The sequence below is a fragment of the Etheostoma cragini genome, chromosome 6, assembly GCF_013103735.1.
Source record: "Etheostoma cragini isolate CJK2018 chromosome 6, CSU_Ecrag_1.0, whole genome shotgun sequence".
Classification (NCBI taxonomy): Eukaryota; Metazoa; Chordata; class Actinopteri; order Perciformes; family Percidae; genus Etheostoma; species Etheostoma cragini.
The window spans coordinates 20,448,224-20,459,201 of record NC_048412.1 but is presented as its reverse complement, the minus strand read 5'-3'; the positions used below and the strand labels follow the sequence as shown (position 1 = coordinate 20,459,201).

At 41.2% G+C, this 10,978-nt stretch overlaps 1 protein-coding gene and 1 long non-coding RNA gene across 2 annotated transcripts in view; one reads left to right on the top strand and one right to left on the bottom strand.

Annotated features, from left to right (window-relative positions):
• LOC117946620 overlaps window positions 1-10,978 on the bottom strand; it is a 19,081-nt gene that overhangs the window by 6,601 nt on the left and 1,502 nt on the right. The window lies entirely within an intron of this gene.
• rps19 (ribosomal protein S19) overlaps window positions 7,079-10,978 on the top strand; it is an 8,243-nt gene continuing 4,343 nt past the window's right edge. Inside the window, exons 1-3 of the mRNA XM_034874890.1 lie at window positions 7,079-7,222; window positions 9,110-9,180; window positions 9,344-9,444. Coding sequence (XP_034730781.1) covers window positions 7,103-7,222; window positions 9,110-9,180; window positions 9,344-9,444 — 292 coding nt within the window. The 5' untranslated portion in view covers window positions 7,079-7,102. The remainder of the gene's footprint in view (window positions 7,223-9,109; window positions 9,181-9,343; window positions 9,445-10,978) is intronic.

Below are 10,978 nucleotides of genomic sequence, written 5' to 3'. Positions count from 1 at the left end.
TGGAAAAAGGCTGCAATGAAACAAAGAGTGAAAAATTTAAAGGGGTCTGAATACTTTCCGTACCCACTGTATCTATCTTTCTATCTTTCTATTTGTGTGCATCTATGTCCCAGAAATGCCTGTTACTAACCTAGCTCCGGGAAGTCATTCTCCAGAGTCCTTATGTTCTTTTTCCCCAACATGTTTCCTTGGATCAGGGAGGCGCCAAAAATCAGGGTAGCAGCTGTCGCCATGGTCCCGCTAAACGTCCTGCTCTGCCTTGTAACGCTGCATAGTGCCCTGCTATGCTACAAAGAACTACAAACAAACAAACTAATGTTTATTTTTATTTTTATTTATTTTTTGTGACTGTTACTGCCACTCTTTATTCTAATCCCAACCGGTTCGTCAGACACCGCCCACAAAGAGCCTGGGTCTGTCCGAGGTTTCTGCCTAAAAGGAAGTTTTTCCTCGCTACTGTCGCACTGTTGCTTGCTCTGTAGGAAACTACTAGAACTGTTGGGTCCTTGTAAGTTCTGGAGTGTGGTCTAGACCTACTCTATCTGTAAAGTGTCTTGAGATAACGCTTGTTATGAATTGATACTATAAACAAAATTGAATTGAATTGAATTAATAAAACTGAGAATGGTTTCCCTTTATATGTGTTCAAAACGGCAGAGTATGTCCTTAAAACAAATGTTTCATCTGTCATTTTCCTGTGAGATTTACAGCACTCAGTCTGGTTGTGTTTGTCAGTTGTCTGATACCGATATTTCTGCTTCTCCTCAAAAATCCGTTTAGTATGTTTTCTATAAAGGAACGTTTCAATCAAATCAAATTCAAAGCAAATTCAAAGCATTTCTCACTGGATATAGGAGCTAATGCTGTTACTGCTTGCTCTGGTGCATCCTGGGAAACCGGCCATTCTCTAACCATAACAATGATACAACATCAGCTGCTAAGCGTAATGATAATTAGACCACCACTGTGATCATAGAGGGTGATTATCGAATCAATAGACATAAGCAAAAAATGAGATTGGGCCATATAACAGTTGGTTGTATTCCTCCCCCGGTTTATGACATGCAGTGAATGTAGCATTATCTGGCCAGTAATGACAGCAAGGAGTCTATGAATAACTCACGCACTTGCTCCCTGATGCGAGTTTCACCGATTAACGTCCTGGAAAGGGTTCACATCAGATAATTCCCTGTTTATGACCGTCATATTTCATTTCTACGAGTTGCTGTAGATATCACAGTGATTCCAAACACAAACTCTTTATATTTTTGGTGGCTACATGGTGGATTAGACACAGTTTTATCCATCTGTAAAACCAACCCTGGAGACTCTGGATGGTGAACACAGCTTATGTTCACTGGACATGACTTGCATCAAGGAGGTGTTTACAGAGTGGCAGCATGGCATTGATTGAGGTGCCTGAGTGTGCAGAGACCGAGCGTAATCAGGAAGCAGAGAGCGTTTAGGCAGACAACAAGTGAATGGGCCAAAAAACAGTTTTTCTCCCCCCATTTACTAGATTTTAACGTCAATAATATATTCCTCTCAGAGATTTTCTTTGCAGTGATGGAAGAAGTTAGATTAGATTAGATCAGATTCAACTTTATTGTCAATTCATAGGTACAGGTACAAGGCAACAAAATGCAGTTTAGGTCTAACCAGAAGTGCAATAGCAGTAAGTGCAGGATATACAATGGCTTCATAAGTGCAGGGACATACTGTACTCTTTTATTTTGTACATAAAGAGGAGATGGAAAACAGGGAAAGGCATAAATACTGTGAAGATAAATGAAAAAGAGACACAAGATCGGTGGAACGAGGTGGAAAATAATCCATTCAAACCCAGAGAGGCCAGGAGAGAACAGAGAAGAAGGCAGGGAGAGAAAGAGCTGGCCTACAACCATGACAAACAGGAAAAAGTAAAGTGGGAGAGTGTTAAATGTCATGTCAATGTTTTGTGCGGCACGAGACAGATTTCTCATTTTTCACACCAACGCAGTTCAAGATGAATAACTCAATTAGAACGAGCAAGGCCCTTTTTATTACATGATAGCATCACATTGTATTTACAAGCTTAATCAATACATCCATGAATTGTGTCATAACCAGGTGCTTTCTGTACAATGCTGCATCCTCTCTGGACCATATGTTATTTCTGAATATTTTATCACTCATATTATCTACATTACCGTTGGTTGTCTTAGCAGAGACTAAGAATGGGCTTAGAACAAGCCCCATAGGAAGAGCAGTCAAAGAAAACAGACATCTGTGATCAGGATAGTTGTCATCATCTGGAGACTTAGTTTTCTCACTGACATTTGGTGTGGGACCTGATAATTAACTGGCCTTTTGATTTGCAAGTTATTCGCAGCATCTGTGCATAAGGTTGCTGATTAGTTAACAGGCCAACAACAAACAGGAATATGCTATATTTATTCGTCTGTAGCCCACAAGCTGTTAATTGCAAACACTAGCTTTTTTTTCTCAGACAAACAAAACATGGAAAGAGCATTGTTTTAATTTAGCTACTTGAAGATGATGATAAATGTTTACATAGAAAACAACAGCCCATAAATCTTTTTCTCAGTAATTCAGACCTCTGGGCACACTTTGGCTTTGAGAGAGTGTTTGGCTGAAGACCATGGAGCTGCCTGCACTGCCTCACACAAGGCCAAATGGACAGATTTTCCTCTGGATGGGGCTACTGGAGGTGGAAGGTGGGCAACAGAAAGAGGAAAGCATGCCCGTTCTTCCACCACCTGCTTCTGAGGAGGAGTGAAGAGGATCTGGGGCACAAGGCTGTACAGCTGGTAGAGTAACATGGCTACTGCATGAGTCCAGGCAGGAAGATTGGTACTGGGGGTGAAAAGCAAGAGGGCATGAATAATGTGGAGTGGCAGGCACAATAGAACTAAAAGGGAGAGGGACAGAGCCAGGGAACGGACCCCGCGGGAGTCATGTTTAGTGGGGTCTGCATGACTGAAAGGAGTCTTCCTGGGCCTGATGCATAGCAGGTCAAGGTAAATGGCCAGCAGGCAAAGCAAGGGGAGCATGAACACTGTCATCCCATGGACATAGACCAGGAACTGGGGACTGAAAATGATGTCAGGGGCGCACACTCCCCAGTGGCTGCTGTGAATCTCAGCATAGGTGAAGTTGTGCATGTCTTTCACGTAAAACTTTGACAGGAAGCCTCCGTATGGGAGGTACTGTCCGATTACCTTTCGGTCATAGTGGTACTTAGGCGGCGGGGAAGGGGTAAGATGGGGTAAAGAGGTGGTCCAGTTGCCGTCCAGCCCGAGTCCAGCTGTGGCCGAACCAGTCTTGCCTCTTTTCCAGGTGTCAAGGATGTCCGAGCCGATGAACTGGGCGAAGGAGGACAGAACCGAGGCCAACCAGCACAGCAGAACCACACAGAGAGCTCGTTGACGGGTCATCACTGAGGAGTATCTGGCATTCACAAACATGTGGAGGTGGTCATTAGATTAGATTAGATTAGATTCAACTTTATTGTCATTACACATGTAGAGGTACATTGCAACGAAATGCAGTTTTGAGCCTCCGGGCCGCAGCTAGTGAAAGCGCCGCCACCATGTTTGAATAACGATTATAAAACTGCACTCAATTGCCCTTGAACTGAAGAAAGAAATGAACATGATCAGATCCTACAGCCCTGCACTGCCTCAACATTCAACTCTCACAAACAGCAAAATACAAAATGGCTCACCAAGGGCATTCTTTTTTTTTGACTATTGGAAGAGATCTGCTTTTGAATCGGAGCTCAACAATCCCTTTTTACCTTCACCAACTGGTTAAAAGGTGAGAAGCAATTGAAGACCATCAAAAACAGACATAAAACTGCCGGTCCTCTACTGAAAGACTGGATTTGTAGGTCACTGTCAATCACACATGGAAGAGCTTCAGAGCCTTGGAGCCTCTCACCCCTGTCTCTCAAATGGCGGTACAAGCAGTGTGTAATAAAAAGCAGCCTTAAGAGCTCTGATAAAAAGCCTATTTTGACAAACAGTATTCCATACAATGGCACATCTTGACATGTTTGCTGCTCTTTCTTTCGTAATATTATTTGCTTCCTTTCCTGCTTAAAACACGCTTGAAAGTGTTGACTTGTCCCACCCACATTTCACCCTCACCCACACACCCACAGGAAAGTATGACAGAATGTAGAATGGGATCCTTTATTATTATGTTTATGAGAAAAATATCTTGTGCATTTTTTGCAATGTTTCCCACTGGAATGTATGTTAAATTAGATCTAAACTGGCTCCTAGCTAACTCTGGTGCATATACTTTTAATTGGGCCAAATACACTGCTTAAACTTACATCTCGACTTACCTGTCTGCCAAGTGATGCTGCAGGTGGGTGTCCAGTGTAAGCATCATTAACAGGAACATGGTAAACTGCCTGGCCAGTAGGGGGAAGCACACCAAGATGATGCATGTGTACAGACACTGTGAGGTTCGCAGGTTGAGTAACACTCTCACAGGGACCCCGACTGCACCCCCAATAGCACCAACCCAGCCCAAGCACAGCCGAAGACAGCATGAGACACTCCCGGGTTGGGGCCTGGACCCCTGGGTTCCCTCCTGGACATCAGCCACTGTACAGCTGCCACTGACCGCCATGCACAACCTCACACTCACCACAATCAAACATACAGATAGGATGCACTGGCACAGGGCGTACAGCCACAAAAAATCCATGTCTGGGGGGGATTTAAAAAGACAGAGACAGATAAAGGAAAAGGGTACAGTTTAAAAAGTAATTACTGATAATAACGTGAAAGAGCAAAAAGGAAAGAAAAATGTAAAGATGCTTATGCAAAGACAGCCTCATTTACTCCCACTCTAATTGCCACTCCTGCCCTACATCCAACGTGTGTCTTTCAGAAAAGATCCTGCATCGTTAACTTGCAGTTTTATTCTGGCAAAGAATAGAAAGAATACAAATCAGAACTGTGTGACAAAGGGTAGAGGGAATGTTGAGGTTAATCATAGGGGTGTAGGTCACAGATGTGGAAGGATGGAGAATGTGATGTGAATGTGATGAAGATGTGAAAGTTTACACTATTGGCAGAGAGGCGGGCAAGGGGAGATATTTTGATAGGCATAGGAGCGCTGTAAACGTGCCTAGAGTGTGAAAAGGTCAAGCCAGACCAGATTTGACAGAACTTCTCCACAGAGGATGTGAGCACCATGCAAACATAGAGCAACGAGCACCAAGCTGGGTGGTAACATACTGTTAACACTCTCTTTTCTTTCCTATTGTGTTGTTTTCTGTTTGGCCTCTCATCTACCGCCATTCGCACACTCACACCCCCTGAAACACAAACAAGCCTAGACATGTATGCATAAATACGTAAACACTCACGCTCAATCACACAATAGCACACAATCCCGAATGAGCATTTCCAGAATATCCATTCAAAAATGATTGGCAGCTAATTTTAGTGCATTTTCAAACAATGGTCTCACATAAAGAGAAGTGGATGAATGTGGAAAAAGCTGATTTGCCAGAGCAATATAACACCTGTCCAATTAGTTTGACCTTTTCAGAACATTCTGCGTTAGTTGTCACTTCTTTATAATAATCGTAACTGGCTGAAATCACCTCTTTATAACATTTCATAATCACTTTACACAGTTGTCTCCTGTCTCACGTCTTGAAGGGCCTTGGCAAAATTGGTTTCCTGAAGAAATTAATGGAGTTTAATCCACCTTGTGTCAGTTCTCAATTCAAATTGGTGACTGGTCACTCCCAGTGTGATTAATTTGCCTTAAGTAAAGTTAAGCTTTTTGAAACAACATTCAAGCTATAAGGCCAAAGCTTTCAGCATGGTCAGAGTTTTTTAGAAAGTTGAAAAGTCAGCATGTTGATGTAATATCAAAACAGTAAATTAGAAAAAAAAAGGTACAGTTACCTGTTGTGAAGGCCTGTGATGAAACAGATAGTTTATACAAAGCTCTATAATCTATCCTCTATATGACTTGGCTGCCTTTTTATTTCCCTCCAGGATCTCGATCTCTCACTTTAAGCTGTCTGTCCCCACTGAAAAAGTGTGAACCTGATTCATAAACCTCTGCTTATCCACTTGCCTTTTATCTCTCTCTCCTGTCTCTGCAAACATATCAACTGTGTCAATGTTGGAGCATGTTGCCCTTTACGTCTGAGATGTGCAAAGGGCAACACCACCTCCTCCAGCTAGGGAAATATGTAAATAAAGCACACACACACATATGAGCATGTTCACACATACGCAGAAATAAGCTTTATGGATCGCTCTTATCAAAACTGTGTTCCTTCGATTTTCCTTGATTTTTTTCCAATTTCCTCTTTACTGGAGATACAGAAAAGAGGTAGCTGTTTACTCCAAAGACAATGTGCTTTTTATTGGAGTTGGTTTGAGATGAAGAAGAAGAAGAAGAAGAAGAAGAAGAAGAAGAAGAAGAAGAAATGCAAATGCAGCTTCAATAGACTATAGGACAATTATGGCCTGGAAAATGTGCTTATATTTCTAGAAAATTCACCCAAGCGCATCATATGTTATTACAAATAATTCTCCCACTGTATGCTAAAAGGACCAGGCTCCAGGCAGGTGCACACTGGGTCCAATTAAGATGCATTTCACAAAAAACTACCAACAATATAACTAAAAAACAAGGATGAACTATTGTCACTTTTGTCTGCTGCAATTTTAAAGATGTTGCAGATGAAGTGTGGTTAATTTGCTGTTGGTTAACTGAAAGTGGGAATCTTTGAGGAGGGCAGAGGGAATATTACACAAGTAAAATCATACTAAGTAAACACTATAAGTTACTACAATAATGTATCCTATTGTATATCCTTTCTGTCTACCTTCAGTTTTTTGTGGCACCAGAATTTAGCCAATCTCAAAATTAACTCTGTCTTCGCCTCTGTCACTGTGTGAGCAACGATTACATTTCTAGGTTTAACTGTAAAAGCTGTTTTTCAGTGAATATGGGAGATCAAAAATCTATTCTGTGCTTCTCGAAGTTTACTTTCGTCACAATTATAATGTAGCCGGTAGATGTCATAGCCTATAGCCTAAGGCAGATAGATGTGATGAGCTGCAGCGATGGAAATAACAACGCTCCGGTCTCGCGTAATGGAACGAGATTTGCCCGTTTTAACATCAGTTGGAAACCCCGTTCCACCCTCTTCCCTTCGCTGTCCACAAGCAAGGTAAAGCGCTAGAATTCTTCCTCGGTTATGTGAATTTAAATTTGCTTCAAAATTACAGCATTTACCCACGAAAGGTGGTCAGGTGGGATATAACGTACATAGTAATACATACGTTGAGCTATAGGTGATGATATTATACTTGTTTGCTACTTATAAGCGGTTTTCTTGACTGTTAAGCTCTTAGAATAGGTCCGGTTTGTCATGGCTGCCCCCATGCTACCTCGTTCAACTCGTTGAGGCCCGCTAGCTAGTGGCTAACTTTAGCTGCCCCTATCTACCTTTTGCATGTCTAAAATATAAAGTAAATATGCATATTGACAACATGGATATCACTAGGAGGGTATAGTGAGCTCAGTGAATTGTCTTTGTAAATGGCTAGGGTTTCCTACTAAGTAGTGCTAGTCCAGAGACTGTTCAGCTAACGTTAGTCAGCCGGCGCTTAACATTAACATTAGCGTTAGCTACATCCCTGCTGTAATGGGAAGACAATGCTGGTTGAACGCGTGTGATCGAGATCGCTCACACATGTAGTAATTCAGATCTACATTGTTGGCTTGGTGCTTGGATTGTGAAATTGGCATTTCGATTTTTGTAAGTACGTTAAGAGAGCGGATCAGTCATGTCCACACATCCTAGTCGGATTTGATATCCCCGAAGAAACGGTGTCGTTAAGCATCTCGCATGTTCTGTTAACGTTTGGTTACAGATAACCCCTATTAAAACTTTATTTCCGGGGCACTTTTCTTAACAAGATAACAAAGTGCTTTACAGGAAAAAAAAACGGATAAAACAAACACTAACAATGAAAGAATATTCCAAAAAAACAGTGATCATCATAAAATGTTAAAACCTGAAGAGAAAGTAAACATGTATAAAATGACCAACAGGGATGACGACCATTAAACATTTATTAGCCGTTTCCTTTAAAAAAAAAAGGTGAGGGGTGCTCTGATAAAGTGTCAATGAAGAGTCCCATTTGTGTCCTGTTTTTAATTTCTAAATGTAGCACAAGTAGACTTTTTGTATATATTTTATAATTACTGTTTTCCTTAAGATTGTATATAGATCTCAATGTTTCCGACTGCACTTGAAGGTAGCTTTATTTCACAGGTGAAAGAAAACAGGAGCGTGACATAGCAAGTGCTATTTTGTCTCAACTTTTCGCCACAGGTCCGTTGTAGGCTTACACACACTACCCTGATTCAAAATGAAAGAAGACCTGCGTTTTTTAGGCTGGTTGACGTAGGCTTTCTAAATGTGGCCTAACCCCTTATTTCCATCAACTGCGTAACGGCTCCGCGTCCTTCAATACCCACCAGGTCTGGATTTGTTGCGGAACGGCTGCAGCCATGACTGACACCCAAAGCCAAGAGATCTCGTGAATTCACATAGGATTGCACAATATAACTTATTGTTTCTATAAACAGAACCCCAAAACCTCTGGCCTGTTGACTTCAGGCCTGTCTCCGCCTACTGTGACATTTTTAAGGGAAATTTGAACTGCCATGAGCATGATGTATTGTCATTTTTTATTTATATTTTCTGTCGCGGAGCGGATCAGCAACCGTTCCACAGTTGGAAATCAGGGGTTAGTCAGTGACAGCAGCTCTGGCTGCATCATCATCATCATCATCATCATAAGTGCCATAGCCAAGAAGAGAAATTAAGCTGAGAGAAGCATGCCTCGAAAAAGGTCTTAACTTGGGCATCAAAGACTGATCTTCATCAAATATCACGTTAACGATCAAGTTAGGCATAAAGATCATAGTTTGTAACAAACCGAGAGCAGCATCCTTAAAGATTTGTAGTTAATGAGTAACTAACTCAGTCTGTTTCTGTGCATGTAAGTAGTTGATTAACGTATTGTTATTTCTCCCTCTTATTTAGATGCCAGGTGTCACAGTGAAAGACGTCAACCAGCAGGAGTTTGTCCGTGCCCTGTCGGCTTTCCTGAAAAAGTTAGTTTTGTTAACCACACAAAAAACGATCATATCGTGATTTCAGTTTTCATCAAACTTATTGATTTACCTTAATTAACCAGAATGTTTAGTTGTATGCAGTGCTAACAAAGCAAGAAGAGAGAGAGAAACTTAATGCTACATGCTTTTCGCCTATCCAAAGGTCAGGAAAGCTGAAGGTGCCTGACTGGGTGGACCTCGTCAAGCTGGGTAAGCACAAGGAGCTGGCCCCCAGTGATGAGAACTGGTTCTACATCAGAGCCGGTAAGTCCAATTATTTGTTTCTTCCCACTGACCATGGTGTCTCTTTGACACTAGAAAGACAAATCATTTTGTAAATGTTCCAAGATAGTTGCATAATTATTTATTTCAACATAGTGATGTAATTCATCCACATTCTGGTGTTAGGAAGCTGATGTTGCCCCCCCTTAAAGGACTCTTACTGCATTTAATGTCACTAAGGGGGTTTTTGTGTAGAGGTTTACGTATTCCACATTGTAATTTGTGGCTGTCATGACTGCAGTATGGGCATACTTTCATAAATGTTAGCACAAACCCTGCTGTGATTTGATACTCATTTGAATGTGCCTTTATGGTGGCTTATAGAATGTTTTGTGATCTCAAGAATGACTGACAGCCTATGTAAACAACAGTGTTTCTGCAAATTAATCAAATGTCTGCAAGTTGCAATAACACTACTGAGCAGAGCTGTCTGCTCCGCTGAACTCAAGCGAACGGCCGTCCGCTCTCTGTCCCCTTTGAGGTTGAGCACCTGGAGCAGTGACAGGATGTCATCATGTGTAAGGTCATGAAAACCAAATAAACAAAGTCGCGACTACAGCATTTTCTCCTCATGCAGAGTGACAATTGGGACAAAATCCTTGACTTCTGATTTACCATGAAAACTGATCAAGCTGGTCCTGTGAAATATGACCTCTAGTAGCTTGGAAAATGGTGAAATAGGTACTGATTTTGATAAATTCACGGTTTATCAGAACCCACATTAGATGAGAAGTTAGTGTCCCTTGCGATCTGTCTGCCGCATATGTTCAGGGAAGATACTCACTGTGCGGCAGCGGTAAGAAAGTGCTTATATGACCCTTTTGAGAAACGATTAAACTGATGCTACTAACTTTTTTTTTTACGTTAAAGACAACGGTTTCTTTTACCATAGCTTAAAGGTGCAATTTAAAGTAAGATTAAACTTCCTTTAAATTGTAAGTAAGTTACATTAAAGCCTTAAAGTTCAAAGAATGGTTCATTTAAGAAAAAAATGTAGACACACATGCACTACTGGGGTGAATTTTTTTTTTGTTTTGTATCTACATTTGTTCTTAAATGAACCATTCTTTGAACTTTAATGCTTTAGAAACACCAAAACAAGTAAGCTCTTTGACAACTCATCTGAAGTGATTTTTGGAGAGGGAAATTAGATGGTTCAATACACCTGTTGACTGACATCACACCATTGTAGTCATATACTATCAATCAGGTTAAAGTGAATGATAGTAATGCATATATGTTGCGTTCTGTATATTTTAGGTTCTCGGCTAGCAGGGCTTTGATAAATTGATAAACATTGTTGTTTTTCTGTAGCCTTCATGTCAAGCACTAGTGAACAAGTATTCAAGAACACTTAAATCAGTGTAAATTGTGATATGTCAGAAACCGACTGTTGTAGGTTAGTGTTCCGTTTCCAGCGGCTACAGAACAGTAGTCGGGACCATAGACCGTTAATATAAATGGACAGAGCATGAGTGACGTCACCCATTGGTTTGTGGAGATCAGAAATGAGTCG